The 19,687-nt window shown below is 45.9% G+C and overlaps 1 protein-coding gene across 1 annotated transcript in view; it reads right to left on the bottom strand.

The window, feature by feature from the left end:
• VWA5B1 (von Willebrand factor A domain containing 5B1) overlaps window positions 1–19,687 on the bottom strand; it is a 64,671-nt gene that overhangs the window by 10,672 nt on the left and 34,312 nt on the right. The window contains exons 10-17 of the mRNA XM_019666650.1: window positions 18,044–18,154; window positions 16,020–16,222; window positions 15,483–15,597; window positions 13,895–14,080; window positions 7,280–7,463; window positions 6,316–6,506; window positions 2,494–2,695; window positions 1,674–1,988 (exon numbers count right to left, since the gene is read on the bottom strand). Coding sequence (XP_019522195.1) covers window positions 1,674–1,988; window positions 2,494–2,695; window positions 6,316–6,506; window positions 7,280–7,463; window positions 13,895–14,080; window positions 15,483–15,597; window positions 16,020–16,222; window positions 18,044–18,154 — 1,507 coding nt within the window. The remainder of the gene's footprint in view (window positions 1–1,673; window positions 1,989–2,493; window positions 2,696–6,315; window positions 6,507–7,279; window positions 7,464–13,894; window positions 14,081–15,482; window positions 15,598–16,019; window positions 16,223–18,043; window positions 18,155–19,687) is intronic.

The following is a 19,687-nucleotide window of genomic DNA, read 5'->3' as shown; positions in this document are numbered from 1 at the left end:
AATTAGGGAAACACTTATCTTATATTCTTCTTGTTTCTAAGGACCACCAACTTAGGGGCAAAGAAAACGAGAATTCCTAACTCGGTTACTTTCTCTCCTTCCTCTCCTTTTGAGACATGCCTGCCTCATGAGGACAGGAACTCTCATCGGCTCTGGGTGTGGCTTGCACCTGTCCATTTCTGCCAATGACTGGGAGGTAAAGATAGCCATTTCAGGGTTGAATTTAGCGAGTGCTTTGTGGCACAGCCCTAAGCTGCAGTCTCCAGTAGCAACTGCATTGGTATTATGCAATAAGTAATGAAGTTATATGTATGTAAATATAAAGCTGCATATATGTGAATAGTTCATCTGTCTGTCTCCTGATTTGTCTCTCATTTGGTTTTAAACTCAGTATCGTTCTTTAAAGTCAACAATTTAAAAAGTAAAGGTCACTTGTAAAGGATAAAGAAAGACACTGTTTTCAACTCAGATACTTCTAATATAAATTAGAAGTAAATTCAAAAGATCTAGTTAGCAAAGATTATATTTTAAAATACACAATAAAGTATAACATATACCAAGGTAATTAACAGTGACAGATGATTTTTAGATGACTAAAATGCTATTCATTTTGAAAGTTTAAACCAAGTGTTTTCTCTGTGAGCATTTGTGACTGGGACTAAAGTTGAATTATTTTTAAGGATGCTGGGTAAATATCATTCAGCTATTCTCAGATGCCACCATCATCTTGCAGTGTGAGAGAATCTGTGAGAGGGAAGATAGCAGCAGTCTCCTTGCTGAAGACCACAGGTGGCAGCTGAAGAACGCAGCACGAGATCTGGCCCAGAAAAAGGACTCAACACATGGCATTTCTCAACCTGTGTCTCTTAAAGGCAAAAATCACACATGGAAATACCACTACTGAGCACACTTTAAAAATGATTCTGCAGATAGATGCCCATGTCTAACAGTAGTAATATGGAGTATTTGTCAGCACGAATCAAGCAAAGTCTCAAAAATGAACAGTACAATTCATTTTTAGCATTCATGGTTAGGAACTCTATAGCCATACTGAGCTATTCATTTATCAAAGGTATTTCTTACTAGGGAGAATGTTCATGTATAAATGGTCAAACATTAAATAAATATGGTATGATATATATGTCAAAACTTCAAGATTTAATATATGTAATGGCTTACTTAAAGACATTTTCAGTTTGTTCATAATAATCCAGTGAATATCATATATACACATCCAGTGAATATCATATATACACATACATATATATATATATGTGTGTGTGTGTGTGTGTGTGTGTGTGTGTGTGTGTGTGTACACACACACACACACCAGTGCTGGGGGCGGAGAGGGGCGCCTGGAAGCTGGAACCCGGGGTGTGGGGGTGTGTGGGGGGGTGAGTGTGTGTCTGTGTGTGCGCGGGCGCGCGCGCGCTGGAGGAGCGGTGTGCTGGGGGTGAGGGGAGGCACCTGGACTGGAGGCAGCGATGCATTGGGGAGGCGGAGCATTGGGCGGTGCCGGGGCTGTGGAGAGAAGGAAGGGGCTGGAGCGGGAGGAGGAGGGCAGATCCTAGCCGTGGGGGTAGTGGGGTGGGCATTGGGCGGGGCTGTGAGGAAGGGGCGGGGCCCCGAGGCCGGGGAGAAGGGCACAGCGCCCCCCTCCCTCCACACTCTACCTTGCTCGATTTCCCCCTCGCGCTCCGCCAGCTGCTCGAAGTCTCGGATAATGGCGCGGGCAGCCAGGTGGTGGAAGGTCTCGCTCCACAGGTCGGCGTCGCGCCCGCCGCTCCGCTCAGGGCCGGGGGGGCCCAGCTCAAAGCTCACCTCCCATTGCAGACGTTGGCTGTCGCGCAGACCCTTGACCACGGCCTTGCCCAGCACGGTGTCTGGGGTGGCGGGCCTGCCAGGACTGGCCTGCTCCTCGGACTCGGCCAGGGTCTCCCAGTCTGAAGACGTTTGGCTCTCGAAGGCCGAGGGGTGATGGGACGGCTCTGCGGGCGGAGGAACAAGAGGGCTGGTGCTCTGAGGAGGGACGGAGGACCAGCCCCTAGGGAACGTCATCCCTTTCCAGGGCACACATACCCCTAAGCAAGAACAGTACAGTACCCCAACACCCACCCCCAGGGAACACACAGCTCCTTTCCTAGAACAGCTGGGGAGGCCTGGGCTTGTCCCTAAGAGTGAGACAGACCCACCCCTCAGGAAGCCCGCACCTGAGGTGGTTAGCTGAGATGCATGGGTGAATGCAGTCACAGGGGGGACATCTGGGGGGGGGGGACACAGGCAGCCCAAGGGCCAGGTTGATTGGGAAACAGTACAGTACTGGGGTTGGTGAGGTGCTCGTGGAGAGAGGGGGCCACAGCAGACTCCACCCCCCACTCCCCGCAAAGAGCACAGACAAAGGCATCTGCCCTCTAGGCCTGTCACTGACAATCAGGCCACAGCCAAGGAGTCCTCCCAGTCCCCAGTCAGGTCTCAGAACTTGCGGGCACTTACCCAGGTCCCCAGGGCTGCGGGAGTCTGAGGCAGGCTTCAGGCTGGACCCAAGATCCAGCTCTCTCATGGGGCTCCAGACCTGGGTCTCCTGGCTGTAGGGCAGGAAGCGCTGGCACCCTTGGGGCAGCAGAGAAGGCCTGCGGGCCCCTGGGCCCCGGAGTCTGGGGCCCTGGCTCAGGTCCGGGCCCCTGCTCAGGAAGGGCTAGGAGTGCAAGAGGAAGACGAGGAGGCTGTACTCCTGGTGTGTGGCCCCTTCCCTCCACCCCAGTCATAGCTCTTTCCCTAGGCACCCCAGCTTCTCCTGGGGGACTGCCCCTACGGTACCCAAGGACAAATAACCTAGTCTCACTACCCATGAGAAACATCAACACAAATAATCCCAAACCATGGATAAAGTCCAAACCATGGAAAACCATGGAAAACTATGGAAAATCACATACCATGGATAATATCTTGAGCTCACAATTTTTGCCATAAATTTAAAACTTTTTGTGTGTGTGTTTAAAATTAACCTTTTCCTTACGTCTTTCTCATACTGTATGTCATACTTAAAAGGTCTTTCCCACTCAAAAAAAATCCCTCTAGAATTTTTATTTTTGTTTGTTTAAATCTTTGATTTACATGAAATCTATTTTGGTATAAGGAAATAGAAACCAGCCCTTTCCACGATTTTCCAAATAGTACAAATCCCAGCACCATTTACTGAATACGGTTCATTTATTGAGTCTCTAGGGTTTATCAATTCCCCACCTCTGTGCTGACAAAGCTCTCATGCACACTTGGTTTTATTTCTGGGCTTTTTGTTCTGTTTTGTGGGTTTAATCTGTCTTTTTTTGTGCTGGTACAGAAAACATCAAAAGGCAAGAGATACACTGGGAAATACATTTGCACATGCACGACAAAGATTGTTTTCAAGAAAATGCTCTTATAAGTCACTGGTGGGGGGAAATAAACTTAATAAAATAATGGGTCAAGGGCATTTACAGGCAGTTTACAGAAAAAGTATCCAATAAACCCATGAAAAAAAAATGTTCAGCCTCGTGAGCATGGCTCTAAATTAAAATAAATTACAATTCTTTTTTTCCATCTTACAGATTGGCAAATATTTAAACATTTGATGACACCCAGAGTGGTCAATTGGGAGACAGGGTCTTTCACGGACTGTCGGTGGGAGAACAATGTAGCAATGTGCTATCTATCAACATTAAACAGGCAAAAACTCCTCTGACCCAGCGATTCCACTTTGAGGAATTGAATTCTGTGGTAACACACAAGGATGCAAATATCTGTGTACATGTGCTGTATATTTGTTGCAGTGTTGTTTGTAAACAACAAGATTTTGTGAAAATCTGGAAACTATCTAAATGACCTTCAATAAGGGTTGACAAATAAGTTATGATACATCCATGAGATAAAACACCACACCACCCTGCAATGAAAGAGGCAGGTTTTTTTATATTAATTTGGGAAGATGTCCAAGATAAAACTTATCTTAAAAAAGTAAATTGCAACTGTTCGATATTTCGATTGTGGAAATAGGTACATGACTATATATTGGGTTGTTGGAAAAGTCATGATGTATTTTTTTCTGTTTTTCGCTGCAAAAATGCGTCATGACTTCTCCGACAACCCAATAGTTAGATGTATGACAAATATACATTTGTCAAAACTGATAGAATTGTAGACCAAAAAGAGTAATTTTACCGCATATAAAAAAGTGAATTAAGAAGACATTAGAAAAGTAAATTGGAGAAAAGTTTGTATGTGTGATTATTTAAAATGTATATGTGTGTGCATATGTGTGTGTAGCAAGCATTTCTTGTACTTCTCAAAACCAAGTGGGTCTGGGCACTGGGAAGGGGTACTTTTCACTTTATACCCAACTGAACTGTTCGAGGGTTTTTATTGCAAACGCTGAGTATTACTTTTGTAATTAAAGAATATTAAATTAATTAAAAGTGAACTTTGTGCCTCTGGCAGTACATACATTGCCTGGTAGGGGAGAAGATGGAGGAGCAAAGGTACTTACAAGGTGTAACACAGAGAAAGTGCCTCTCAGAGTTTTAGGTCAATAGTTAACCATGGGTGTTTTTTTTTTTTAATCTCCATCAAATATCTATTGGGAAGGGGACTGTACCTTCCCATTAGATGGGGGCTCCTTGGGGTAGGGGCTGGGGTCCTCCTTCCTGTTTCCTTTGGGCCTGAGGTTCTAGGATGGTACTAGGGTGCTGGAGAATAAAGGGACCGGTCACTCTTAGGATGGCCTCAGTGGGAGCTGCTACCCAGCCAGGGCTGCTGGGTCCTAGGGGATCCCTAATCCCCTCCCTCATCAGAGACTGGAATTTTCCCACCTTTGCCCCACCATCACCACCACACTAAGAAACAGAAGCTGCTACAGTTCCCATGGCAACAGATTAATATAAGATTTAGCCCTTCAGCCAGCCAGAGGCTGCAGGGAGTGTGTACATGTGTGTGTGAGCGCGTGTGTGTACGTTCGTACAAACGTGTTGGGGAGAGTCAGACTGGGAAAGAAGCCAAAAAGGGGGGTGGGGGAGAGATAAGCAAAGATGGGCCGGAAGCAAGCAGGAGAGAAGAGAAACCAAACTGCCCAGAGCTCTCACCAAGTAGAGCTGCATTTAAAGGACACCTACTGTGTGCCAGGTGCTGCACCAGGCACTTGCTCTCTCATCAGCCGATGCCTGCAAGCCACTTACAGTTGGCTCCCAATAAATAGATATTTATGGTTGATGGCTGTTAGCTCAATCATCTGCAAAAGCTATCCTTCCCATTTCATAGATGAAGGAATTGGGGCTCGGAGAGGGTAAGTAACATGTGTGAGGAGCAGAGTTTGCCTGATTTCAAGGTCAGTGTCTTCCACCTGCATCAAGTTGATCCCTGGCTGAGGACAGAGAAAGGCCTCCGGGACAAGGTGGCAGGGAGGGATGGAGGTGGTGGATGGGAGTGGGGGAGTGAAAGGGGCTTTTATGAGGATCGCAGTCTTACCATGACAAAGCTACATAAAGCCCATTCTTAAGAAAATGGGATACGGTGTGCAGATAATACCAAACACCAATTTGGTTTAGGAGAGTGTTTCTCAACCTGGTGATTTTGTCCCCCTCCCCAGGGGACATTTGGCAGTGTCTGCAGACATTTTTAGTTGTCATGACTGGAGGTGCTGCTGTTACAGGCACTCGTTTGATAGAGGGCCAGGGATGTTGTCAAGCATTCTACAATACACAGGATGGTCCCACAACAAAAAATGATCATGTCAGTAGTGCTGAGGCTGAGAAACTCTGGTCTAGCCGGACAGTGGGTGACTGATCTTGCTGTGGCTCTAACTCTGATGATCCCTGCGCTGGGCGAATGGACACCTTTGGGGAATTTGCAGAAGGTACAGTGGGATGGAGGGAAAAGCAAGGGCTTTGCAGGCAGAGGATCCTGGTTTGCAATCCCCTGATTAGCTGTGTGACCCTGTGTGAACCTCTCGGGCCCTCAGTTTCCACATCTGTACTGAGTGGGGGTGGCCAGCCCCCATACTCCCTCCTTTCCCAGGGGCGCTATAAAATCAAATGAGAGAGTGGTGGAAATGCTTCTTGACAACTGGGAAATGCTGTGTGTAGAGAAGAGGTGATGTCGTTGACCAATGGGTATCACTATCAGGAAGCTGTCACTGGGGATCAGGCAGACGAAGGTCCAGAAAAAGGAAGTGACTCACTTCTCAGTGTAAGTTGTGGACCGGCTCCATCCTTGTGGTTGAAGCAGCAGACACAGCTCACCCCTGCCCACGGCCTCCCCCAACTCCAACCCGCCCTGCTCAGCTACCTGAAAATCAATCTGCCACTGCGGGGCATCCAGGCTGGTCTGGCTGGTAAGGTCCTGCAGCTTGACTTTCCGCAGTGGGTACCTCCTGGCGGCCATGGTGGGGTCGCTAGCCGTGGTAGACCTTGGGTAGGGCTTGTGGTTGGTGATCTGGTTGGTGCTATATGCTCGACGTCGCTGGGAGTGGTCCAGGCCTGGTCAGGGGTGGTGATAGAGGGGCCATGAGGGTGGAGGAGAAGGACAGGGGGAAAGAGAGAGGGGCTTGCGTACCCCTTTCCTGCTTGGAAACTTCTTGAGTTTTCCACTGTTGGCCTACTGAAATATGTGCAAGTGCCTCAGCTCACCTGGCCTTCAAAGCCCTGCCCAACCTGGCCCTAATCTATCTACCCGGCTGCACTCCTTTCTGCCCCTTTTCAAGGTGCTATGTGCTGCAAACATACTAGTTGAGTAACCAATCACCTATGTGTTTTCTAGGTGTTACACCTCCATACCTTTGCTTGGGCAGTTTCTGCTGCCTAGAATCTCCTGTGTCCCCTATCACTCTGCTTTCTATCTGAGTTAAGGCCAATTGTATCTCTCTCACAAGATGGAGAGCTTCTGAAGAATGGGTGCCATGTTTGAGTCATCCCTGCTTCCCACACTGTGCTCAGTGCTTAATCTTAGTAAGTGATCAGTAGATACCTTCTGAATGGAAGGAAGCTAATACAGTGAAGCAGCTTTGGAGGCAAACAGGTCTAGACTATCTGTACTCTGCCTTTGTCAAGTTCCATGAGCTTAGCCAAGCTACTTAAACTCCCTGTCTCAGTTTACTCATCTGTAAAATAGGTATAACAGTACCCACCCTGCAGCTGCTAATTATCAATGGGATTGTTTGTATAAAGCGCTTAGCACATAGTAAGTGCTCAGTAAAATGTAGCAATCATGACCTCTGGAGAAGTGAGTGAAGCCCAAAAAGCAGCAGACTTACCAGAATTGGTAGTGGAGCCTCCCTTGGATGGCTGGGCATCTTTGTCCTGCCTCTGGTTGAGGGGTGTCCCCAAGTTCTTGGCACAATCTCCACTGCCTGGGCCGGGCCCCTCATCCTGTGACTGGTAGAAGACAGAGCTACTGGACTCCTGAGAGTGCAGCATGTTACAGCGTCTCTTCTTGTCCTGGAGGGAGAGAAAAGAGGGGTGGGAGTGAGGCTAGATGTCAGGAAGGACATCCATAGAGCAGCAAGCAGTGTGCGAGGAGGTGGTGGACATTCCATCTTTGAAGAGCTGGAATAATAGGAAAGCTTTTTGCTTGGTTGGGGAATTTAGGCAGACTTCCATTCACTATTTAAGAAATCATGAATGGAAATGACATCATATCACTTATATTGTTTATATTTTTAATTATCTTTTTTGTTAAATTAAAAAAAACGTAATTCTTTTTTGGATTGTAATTTCTATTTAATGTAACAGAATTTATATATCTTAATATCTACTAATTTGTTTACATATTTCAGTCATATGAAACAAATATAGAAAAACCTTAATATTTAAAGGTTCAAGATCTTTAAATGGAATTTTCAGAAAATATTTTGGGAAATGCTGTCCCCACATTTAGGGAGGATATCTTACATTTAGAATAGGTCAAAAGTTAAATACCACAGTATGGAAACACCCCTTTAAGGCAATTTGCTGTTTCCTTCAGTTGTTCTCTTTACATTTTATCTAAATTACTTTGCTGAACTCTTATATTTTATTTATTTAATTTTTAAAAAAGAATTTTATTAAAAATATAGCTAATATACAATATTATATTAGTTTCAGGGGTACACCATAGTTATTCAACATTTATATACCTAAAGAAGTGATCACCATGATGGTGCCAGCCAAGTGGCTCAGTTGGTTAAGAGCTGGCTTAAGAGCGCAAGCTCTGAGCAACAGGGCTGCCGGTTTGATTCCCACATGGGCCAGTGATGCTGCGCCCGAGCTGAGCTGTCACTGAGCTGCCAACAGGTGGCAGGATGACTCAGCTGGTGTAACAACAAGATTGCCTGTTCGATGGTGGGCTATGCCCACCCGCAACTAAGACTGAACTCAGCACCATGAGCTGAGTTGCCGCCCGGATGGTTCAGTGGATAGAGCCTGCGCTCTTAACAACAAGGCTGCTGGTTCGACTCCCACATGGGATGGTGGCTATGCCCACCCGCAACTAAGATTGAACACAGCACCTTGAGCTTAGAGGCTACGAGCTGCCGATGGGAAGCCAGATGGCTACTGGCGCCCTCCACAACGAAGACTGAAGAACAACAACTTGGCTGGTCCTCTTCCCCAATTCCCCAACACTGTTCCCCTCCCCCACCCCCCACCCCCAAATCTTAAAAAACAAATAAAAAAGAAGTGATCACCATGATAATCCAGCAACCACCTGACAGTGTACTATGCTATCACAATATTATTGATTATATTTCCCATGCTGTATCATTACATCCCCATGACTTATTTGTTTTATACCTGTACATTTGGATCTCTTATTCTCCTTTCCCCCCTTGTAAATTTATCAATTACAGTTGACATTTAATATTATTTTATATTAACTTCAGGTGTACAGCATAGTGGTTAGCCATTTATATACTTTAAGAAGTGATCCCCCTGACTAGCCCAGTACCCATCTAGCACTATACATAGTTATTACCATATCATAGACTATATTCTCTATGCTTTACTTTACATCCACAGTAACCACCAATTTGTACTTTTTAATTCCTTCACCTTTTTCATTCCGCCCCCCAACCCCCTCCCATCTATCACCCCATCAAATCTAGTACCCATCTGACACCATACATAGTGATTACAATATTATTGACTATATCCCTTATGCTATACCCTACATCCTCCATAACTACTTTGTAACAGCCAGTTTGTACTTCTTAATCCCTTCCCCTTCTTTCACCCACACCTCCAACCCCCTCTCATCTGGCAACCACCAAAATGTTTTCTGTATCTATGTGCTTGCTTCTGTTCTATTTGTTAATTTTTTTCTTAGATTCCACATATAAACAAAATCACATTGCATCTGTCTTTCTTGGTCTGATATACTCCACTCAGCACAATACCCTCCAGGTCCATTCATGCTGCCACAGATGGCAAGAGCCCATTCCCTTCCCTGGCTGAGCAATATTCCATTGTATATAAGTACCACCTCCTCTTTATCCATTCTTCCATCAACAGACATGCAGGCTGCCTCCACATCTTGGCCATTGTAAACAATGCTGCAATGTTTGGATTGCATGTAAGGATGCACACGTCCCCTTGAAGTAGCGTTTTGGGTTTCTTTGGATAAATACCCAGAAGTGGGATTACTGGGCCCTTCTTTATCTCTTCTTATAGCCTTTGTTTTAAAGTCTAGTTTGTCTGGTATAAGTATAGATACCCCAGTGTTTTTGTTTGTTTGTTTGTTTGTTTTTAATTTCCATTTTCATGAAGTATCCCTTTACTTTCTGTCTCTGTGTGTCTTTCAATCTGAAGTGAGTCTCTTGTGGGCAGCATATGAAAGGGTTTTGTTTTATTATCCATTCAGCCCTCCTATGTCTTTTGATTGGAGCATTTAATCCATTTACATGGAAAGTAATTATTGATAGATATGTAGCTTTTGCCATTTTATTATCCATAATTTTGATTTTTTTTCCCACTTAAACAAGTCCTTCTAACATTCTTTGTAATACTGGTTTGGTGGTGATGAACTCCTTTAGCTCTTTCTTGTCTGGGGAGCTTTTTATCTGTCCTTTGATTTTAAATGATAGCCTTGCTGGGTAGAGTAGTCTTGGTTGTAGTTCCTTGCTTTTTATCACTTTGAATATTTTGTGCCAACCCCTTCTGGTCTGCAAAGTTTCTGTTGAGAAGTCAGCTGACAATCTTATGGGAGCTCCCTTATAAGTTACTAGTTACCTTTCTCTTGCTGCTTTTAGGATTCTCTCTTTGTCTTTAACCTTTGTCATTCTAATTATAATGTGTCTAGGTGTGGGCCTATTTGGGTTTATCCTGTTTGGGACTCTCTGCACTTCCTGGACTTGTATGTCTATTTCCTTCACCAGGTTAGGAAAGTTTTCTGTCATTATTTCTTCAAACAGTTCCTCAATCTCTTGTTCTCTCTCTTCTCCTTCTGGTCCCTATGATGAGAATGTTGTTACACTGATGTTGTTCCAGAGGTCTCTTAAACTATCCTCATCTTTTTGGATTCTGTTTTCTTTTTTCTCTTCTGATTGGGTGTTTTCTGCTACCTTGTCTTCCAAATCGCTGATTCAATCCTCTGCTTCATCTAGTCTGCTGGGAATTCCTTCTAGTGCATTCTTCATTTCAGTTATTGTATTCTTCACTTTTGACTGGTTATTTTTTATGGTTTCTATGTCCTTTTTTATGCTTGCAATCTCTTTGTTGATGTTCTCACTATGTTCCTTGAGCATCCTCATAACCATTGTTTTGAACTCTGTCTCTGGTAGTTTGCTTGCCTCCATTGATTGCTATTGGCATATCAGTGGGTGGTATTGACACTCAGGCTTAAGGACTATGGGGAATGGCCATGTCCACAGCTTATGGGCTGCTGTGTGGAAGGCTTACCCCACTGAATGGGATTCTCCCCAGCAGGCTCTGGTGCTTGTTGAGACCATCCTTCATGTGTGCCACTTCTGGGGCTAATTGGGTGGTGCTGTGTTATGGTCTGAAGCCAACCTCCAAGTATGTTTGTTCTGGGGCCCTTTGGGAGGGGCTCTGGTGCAGGCCCAGGTCAGCCACTGCCTGTGACTGGCCAGGGACTACATGGTAGGAGTTACAAAGCAATCTGTGATTGTTTTCTGCCTGTGCTAAACCTGGAGGGGTATGGGAGAGGACACACTGTGAATTGAGGATGGCTGCTACCAGTACCAGGCCTGGGGTAACTGCAAAAAGCCAGGACACCCAGGGGCCTGTGCTCACCTGCCAGTTCCCTTAAGGTGCAACCACTGATAAAACCTTGTGTGGTTGTGAGTTGGGTAAGTCAGGGTCTCAGGGAGTCACTAGAGTGAGAAGAGTTGTGGTCACCAGGTTAATGTAGACTCTGGTTTGGTGGCAGTGCTGAGCTTGGAGTGACTCAGCAAGAGTCTCAGAGCACACTGAGGCCAGTTGCTGCCCACCTGGGGCCTGTGGACTCTAATAGTTTTCCAAGAAGGAGTGCAATGCAAGAGGGGCTGGAAAGAAAGTGCCTTGCAAAGAAAGTGCCTCTGGTGGTGTGCAAGTTGGGTGCGTAGGAGTCCCAGCTGAGTCAGCTGGGTGGAACAGCGAAGCTCACCAGGCCAATCAGATTCAGATGTGGCCTGTGGAGGCGGGCTCAACACAGGAAAGATGGTGCCTGCTGGCTGCACAGGAGGAGGACTCCTCACCAGGAAAATGCTGACTGTCCTCCAGTCCTCCCCTTGAAGTCACAAACCTCAGTCTGCCCTCCGTATGTGTCTGAGCCCCCCTGAGTCACTCTCTCTCTGCTGGAGCCCAAGGTAAGTGCCTGTGAGTGAATAAGCCTGTGTGCGGGCAGTTTAAGAAGATGTCTGAGTTTCCTGCAGTTTTCTGTCCGCCCAACGTGTTGGAACCCCCACTGTTTTCAAAAGCCAGATGTTGTTGGGGCTCTTCTTCCCAGCACTGGTACTCCAAGCTGGGGAGCCTGGTGTGGGGGGCTAGGGTCCCTGGCTTCTCTGGGGGGAACCTCTGTGACCAAGATAGCCGTCCTGATTCTCAACTACCACAGGGAGATTTGGGGCTCATTCCACGGCTCTGCCCCTCCTACCAGTCTCGATGTGGCTTGTTCATATTTTTAGTTATAGGACTTGTGTTTTGCTAGACTTCAGATGGTGCTCCAGGTTGATTGTTCTATAATTCAGTTATAATTTTAATGTGTTCATGGAAGAATACAGGCACAGTATTTACTCCGCCATTTTGGAGCTCCTAAAAATGTAATTCTAAATGCCACTGGTGTCTCCAAATAGGTAACCAAAATGAACAGAATGAACCATCTGTTCTCTCCAATCCATTCTCTAGAATATAAACATATATATTTTGTTTTACAAAAACTGGGCCATATTACTTACATTAAATGTATCATGAATTTTGCACTTAAAACATTTTGGAAATCCTGCATGTCAACTATTCTTTTAAACATTTGACTGTACAATATTCTACCACCCCTTATTGGTAATCATTTACTTTGTAGTGATATATTTTTGCCATCATAAAAAATGCTGCAATAAACTCTTGGACATAACCCCATTATATCACTTTTATTTCTATTTGTTAGATCCTTAGAAGGGATTTCTGGGTTGAAAAGTTATGTATTTCTAATTTCATTAGTTATTTCTAGGTTGCTTTCCAGGAGGGCAAGTCATGTTTACATCAACAATGTATGAGGGTACCCTTTACCCAACAGCCTTACTAGTAGCAGGAGAAAACTTTGCCAGTCTCATGGGTAAGGAAAAGGAAATGAATTTATGGTCCCTTCTAGTGGTAGGGTCTGTTGACATCTTCTGCCTCCCAGACCTCCAAGAAGGGCCTAGACTGTGCAAAGACTTAAGCAGCATTTTGTTCAGCATTTCCTATCTGCAGTTGAACACACCACTCTTTATAACACATTGATCATTACTGATCATGGTTCTTAAGAGATTTCATAACATTCTAAAATCTGGAAATTTCACATAAAATTCTAACTTCTCTTGAAAGATTGGAAACACATTTGACACAGGTTACACATTCCTGCATAGCAACAGTTTGTTGAGCTGAGTAGGGGCTGCCCATTTTCGACATGCATGTACCGTCCAGTTTGCCACTTCCCTCACCGCTCTTCATTGCTTCTCTGTGAACTCTGATAACCGCTATCCCTCATGGCACTGGCTGCTTTTATTTTTTTTACAAGTCCACTTCATTCATTTTATATCTGTCCAATCCCTCTAGGCATTGGGTTTGTGACTCCTGCTTAAAAACAAAACACGATGATCTATCTTTCAAGGGTGAGTGCAGAGACTCACTAAAGAAGGCAGATGGGTGGGGAAATAGCTCCTCAGGCAATCTACACATTTTAGCATAAATTCCACCTCCCTTTGAGAAGTTCCTCCTTTTATCCCACTTCTGGCACCACAAAGAAGACAATTATCTGTGCAAACAAATAAAACACAAATACATTTAAGGAGCTATGAGTTGGCTAGAGTGTTTGGGGAAAGAAATCTGAGTTTAGTTGTTCTGAACTGAATTATCATCAAAATCACTTTGGGGAGATTATGTGAAATGAAGGTTCCAGGGCCGTACCCTCAGAGATTTTTATTCAGTAGACTTCGGTTGGAGCCAGGGCTCTGCATTTTAAATATGTTCCTCAGGTTCTTCCGCTATAGGGCATTTTGAGAACCACATATTGAGATGGTGGCATTTACCCAAGCAGTGTCATGATGACCAAACACCCATGGCCTGGCAACTATACCCCACAACTGTAAACCCAGATCCAATTAGTTCCTAGATGCCAGGAACAGTCTTTCCAGCTAGGATGGCTTTGTGGGCATATTTCTGGACCCCCATTAACCCCTTGGAATTTCTGAGGTACTTACAGATCTGGAACTGGAGATGTATAAGGAGGCATCACACACAATGCCATACCCCACCAGCCGTTCTCCAGGGAAGAGGGTGCTGGCGCTGACCGGTGAGATCAGGACTTCGGTGGTCTCAGGGAAGACCCACTCCACAGTCACATCACTCAGGACTGGGGCCATGGCCTTTTTCAGGGATTTGACCATCTGTTGGGCAGGGTCAGAACACAAGTTGGGGAGATGCATGAGCAGGGGTATGGACAGATGAGAAGCATGAAGGCCATGTCGGTATGAGCATGAGGGGGTGTGAGCAGGGAAGAAGTGACCATAGGCCTTGGGGTGGCTTGCCCAGCAGTGAACATGCCACTTACTAGACTCCTAGAAGTGAGAGTTGGAGCAGACTTTTGCTGTCATTTTCTCTAAGCTTAGCATTTTATAAATGACAAAACCCAAGACTCAAAGTAGGGTTGTGACTAGCCCAGGGCACACAGAAAGTTTGTGTCAAAACGTGGACTAGATCGTGGTCTTGAGCAAGTCAATGTGCCATGCCGGGACTCATTTCCCCCCGTCTATGAAAGCGAGTTAGTAATTCTCAACTCTCAATGTAGTTGGGAGGAGTGTCTGAGATACTGGGTTTGAAGTAACTGCCCCTTGATAGGTGTTCAATAAATGACAGCTGTAGTTCAGCATCTCGTAGGCAGATTTTCTCAAATGTACTGCAAGGCTGGAGGAAAATGATCTGGAGATTATGGCAGCTGTAGAGGTACACTCTCAAATCTCCCTTCAAGGGAGATTGGCTGCAAGGAGTGCAGTTGGGTGACAGTCTCCAGATGCAATGCTCTAGCTTTGGAGTCAAGAATGTGCCTCTTCCAGGAAGCCCTCTGGCAACAATTGAGCAAGGCAGGGATTCTAGTGCCTGACATTTCAGCCCAACACAGACCACTAATGGGCAGTCTTTGCTCCAGATCTCCCCATTGGGCCGGCTGAGGCCATGCCAGACCTGCACTGCTGTCTGAGGCTCTCCCTGCCCGATGCTGCTGCCTTCCTTTCCTTTCGCAGGTGTTGCACCTGCTTCGTGGACTGAGAGTTTTCCTTCCTGTTTTTTCCTCTTTTCACTTTCACAGATGCTAACTTCTTGCACTCTTAACTTCTTGCACTCTTAACTTCAGCTCTGTCTCTGATTCCCTGACTGACGCAGGGATTTTCTAGGGGTGCGAATATTTGTGCCAATTGTGCAGGAAATGGAGAGAAAACTATAACCTCCTTGACTTCTGAGCCCTTTAGATCCTTCTGAGCCACCATTTGTCACCAACAGGACTGTGGTCAGAAATAACTCCAAACACGACTCCATGTTCATAGAAGCAGTGACTCCTCCAGGAGCCCAATCCTGCCCAGCCAATGGATGGAGCAGGGGATCTAGTGTCCTTTACTAGCTCTAAGACTTACCGGCTCTGAGACCTCCACCTCTCTGATTCTTACCGGGTTACAGTGTGGCCTAGTTGGAGAGCTCAGATTTGGGGTGAAATCCTAGCTCCACCACTGAGTTGTGTATGACCAGCCTGGGCCTCTGAGGTTCCAGCACCAGAAGAGACTGGGCCCTTCTGCCTACCTTGGGTTGCAGCCGCTCCCCCTCCACCAGGAACTCAGCACTGCCCTTGGACACATTTGCCAGCCCTTTCACCAGCCTGTGGCAGACGTTGGGTCCGATTCCAAAGCTATAGCACCTGGGGGAAGGGGAGGAGAGAGGGGGTTACTTCCCAGCCTCTCCGCCATCTTTGTCCCCTGAAAGGAAAAGGGACAGAGTGTGCTCCAGTAGAATTATCTCACAGCTAGCTTCAGGCAGAGACAGGGAGAAGGCAGCAGGCCATCAGTGGGCGTTTACATTCACACATAAAGCCCGTCACTCAGCAGGAAGGACCTCCTCCACCTAGGCTGTTATTTTGGGAGCTGTATGTAGAGGTAGGGGCATCTCATCCCTCTTAAACTTTTGAGGAGAAAAGGCAAACTTTGAAATCAGCCACACCACCCTGGAAGCAAAATACTACAGTTCTCTCCTTCTGGCATTTTCCATGCCGCCCCGGTCCTGGCACCCCCAGCCCGGGGCAGCCCAGGATAACCAGGCCCTAGACCTTCATCGTGTGCCGACCTGGTGGAGAAGGCGTGGTTTCGCACCAGCTCCAGCACCTTCCCGGTGTTGCTGACGGACCCGTCTGTGATCAGGAAGAGGAGCCGCGGGTGGCCTTGGTGCACTGGCTGTCGCACGATCCACTTGAGCGGGGACAAGATGTTGGTGCCACCCATGTCAGCCCGCATTCTCTGAATGTTATCACAGGCCATGGCCAAGGTCTCCTGCCGGAAAGGAACACGGGCAGGGGAGATAGTTCCCAGGGTCACCATATGGTGTGGAGACTCTAAGCCCCTTGGGGGAGGAGTCCTTGTGTTTCCCTAGATAATAGCTCAACCTCACTGGAGTCCTGTTTGCAATTTCATCTCTGCCCAATGCACAGGAAGAATCGGGGGTCACTTCTTTGGTGTGGTCCTGCCCAGTAACACTCCCACCAATGCCAGAAACGCTACCACTGGTGGTGTATTAACTTGTCCTTTCTGGGATCCTCTTTAAAAATATAAACACCCCTGGTAAAGGCAGCCTATCAAGCCCCTAACTGCTCAGCATAAATGAGGTTTTCTTTTATGAGGAGAGAGGCAGGCGATGGGGTGGAAACTACGCTAGACTGGAAATCTTGAGACTTGAGTCCTGGCCTGACTGTGGTGCTGAATCCCTACGACACTTTGAGGAAATCATTTCCCCAATTGGGGCTCCAGAATCCCTGCCTCCCGGACAAACACTGTGAGACCCAACTGGCCGAGGATTACTGGCCCCCGATGGATGTCATTCTAGCAAGGACAGGTTCTCACTGGATAACAGATGTCCTCCTGCTCCTGACTCAGGAAGATGCTCCCCCAACATCCATGCTTGGAGTAACAGCACATATCAAAAGTCTTCAAATGTATATGTACATTTGACAGAGCAAGACTAGGAATTTATTCCAAGAGCATCATTAAGGATATAGGTGAAGTCTTTGCTACAAAGATGACCAAACAGAAGAAAATGCAAACAACTTAAACGCCCAACTGTAGGGGTTTAATTAGATAAGTGTAGAGAAATACTAGGCAGACATTAAAATTGTGTTGTGGATTAATACTTACTGGCATGGAAATATGCTCACGATAGGCTGTTGTGTTAGAAAAGTAGGTTACAGAACCGCATCGACGGGCTAATCCTCTCTTTATTGAAAATATGTGTAAATGTGTAGAACAAGGTTTGGAGGGATTTATACTAAGCTCTTAACAGTGTTTTTTCTTCTTTTTTTTCCTGACTGATATGATCATGGGAGATTTAAGATATTTTCTTTTTGATGATCTAGATTTTAAAATTATGGGGTAAATCAACATATATTATTTTTGTATTTTAAAAAAACCCATAAACTATTTTTAATTAAAAAGTGGCCCCTACATGCTCCAATTTTGAACATGCTGCTGTGGCCACAGTCTTTTTCCTTATTTTATTTGTTGTTTTTAGCTGAGCCATCCTGCTACCTGTTGGCAGCTCAGCGGCAGCTCAGCTCGGGCCGGGAATGTGAACCGGCGACCCTGTTGCTCAGAGCTCATGCTCTTGAGCAAGCTCTTAACCAACTGAGCCACTTGGCCAGCCCAGCCACAGTCTTCTTATTTCAAGTTGTAGATTGAGCCTTGTGAGTCCCATTCTTAGCCCACTGCCTACCTATTCACTCCATTACCCCTTACTGTTCACTTCTTTAGCTCAGCCTTCCATAAATCTATCATCCCCATGAGACAGAGGCTTCACTGAGTGGTAGGCCTGGGATATATATCCTCTTTCTACCTCTTCCTGTACCCCCTTTTCTGTGTACACCCATACTTTGCCCAACATACTCTTGATCTTAAAGAACAGGGTGTCAGAAGGCTGAGATGTCAGCAAACTGCCTAAACAGAATTAGCCTCTCCTTAGTTCTCTGCTCCTGGGCATTGTCTTGGTCCTACATGGGTGGACAGCTTCTGAGGCAGGCACCAGGGTTACCTCTTTCTTTTTCCCTCCTTTCACCTGCCCCTCACCACCCATCCCCTCCTGGTCCCAGCCTTGCCCCTCCTTACCTCACTGTAGGTCTGACTGGAAGGGAAGAGGGTCTTAAATGTGGATCCGAACCCAATGACATTGAAGAGGCAGGCTGGCATGAGGCTCTTAAGAGCCACCACCATAGCATCCTGGCAGGCAAGAAAAGGCTTTTCAGGATTTGGAAAGGGGTTATTGCTTCTACCACCACAGGTGTTATTATCTCAGCACAGATGCTGCTTATAAACAGGCCTTTCACTGCTGTTTGTACCCAGCATCACCTTCTCCCCCAGACCGAGACATCTGCTGATGCCGACCTGAGTGAGGCTGGACCAAAGCCATCATCATAAAATTTCTCATCCGTGTACCAAGTCTGACTTCTCAAAGCCATTTGATTATGGCTTGCCAATTCCATTTCACCTCCTGCAGACCCTGAGAGGCAGGGGGAGCAGGGAGCACCCATTGCCTTCTGCCAAAACAAAATGGATGTGTAAGGGAGGCACGTGGCCCGGTCCAGGTCACACAGGTGACGGAACTGGCTTCCGGCTCTCATCCAGGGCCTTTTGCAATAGATTGACCCTAACTATCATTAACTAGGGACAAATCTCTTAAGAACAGTCTCTTTAGCTCATATTTGTTGAATGCCCAGGGTGTACTTTACATGCATTACCTTACATAACCTTCACAATGACCCTTGAAGCGGGCACAATCTTACGCCCATTTTATACAAGAGAAAACGGAGGCACAGAGAGGTGAAGTTAACTGTTGGTGAGCCTTCAGATAGCAAATCATGGAGCCAGGACTCAAACACATGTTTTTTTGCCCCCAAAGTCTGTGAACACTGAAGAGTCTTAATCTAGTTAATTATGCAACACCAGGAGACTTTGCTAAAGGTCTACTGAAAAAAAATAATGACAAAGAGGGAAAGTGGAGGAGATGGTGGGAGGGAAATAATGATTTTGGGGATGAAGAGGAGGATACAATGCAATGAGAAATATCAAGCAATTACTATGTGCCAAACACAATGCTAACCACTTTACATTAATTATCTCATTTAATTGCTAGGACAGTGGTTAGGAAGATTCACTTTACGTTAAATGTATCTGGGTTTACATCTCACCTTTGCCATTCCTAACTTGACCTTGGGCTAGTTAAGTCACTCCTCTGAGCCTCAACCTGGCGCATAGTTAACATTCAGTAAATGGTTGTTGCTAGCCACCCAATGAGATACATATTAATATTAATACCTCTATTTTACATTTAAGGAAACTAAAGCTCAGAAAGTTAAGGAATTGTGCTGGATCATAAAACCTAAGAACAGGACTGAGGCTTTCAAAACATAGCTCCGAGATCTTTATCCATGTTGGCTCTGCCTTGGTACAGAAATCAGAAACAGGGGGCTCCCCCTCATCCTCATATATTGGGTTGTCGGAAAAGTAATGACATATTTTTGCAATGAAAAACATAGAAAAAATACCTCATGACTTTTCCCACAACCCAATAGTTTATTGATGGCACCCCAGGAATCTCAGCATGGCTTCAGGGAAACAAACTCTTGCACTCCAGAATCTAGAAGCAAACAGCTGCAAGTGGGTCCTGGCAACTCCCACACTGTACAGCCTTCCAAGCTGCACAGACCTGCAGCCCCTCTTCCATTCCTCTCTGTAAACATCAACGTTAAACAT

This window comes from Hipposideros armiger, unplaced genomic scaffold (assembly GCF_001890085.2).
Source record: "Hipposideros armiger isolate ML-2016 unplaced genomic scaffold, ASM189008v1 scaffold_477, whole genome shotgun sequence".
Taxonomy (NCBI): domain Eukaryota; kingdom Metazoa; phylum Chordata; class Mammalia; order Chiroptera; family Hipposideridae; genus Hipposideros; species Hipposideros armiger.
The sequence above is the reverse complement of the archived record's forward strand: the minus strand, read 5'-3'. Positions and strand labels throughout refer to the sequence as shown.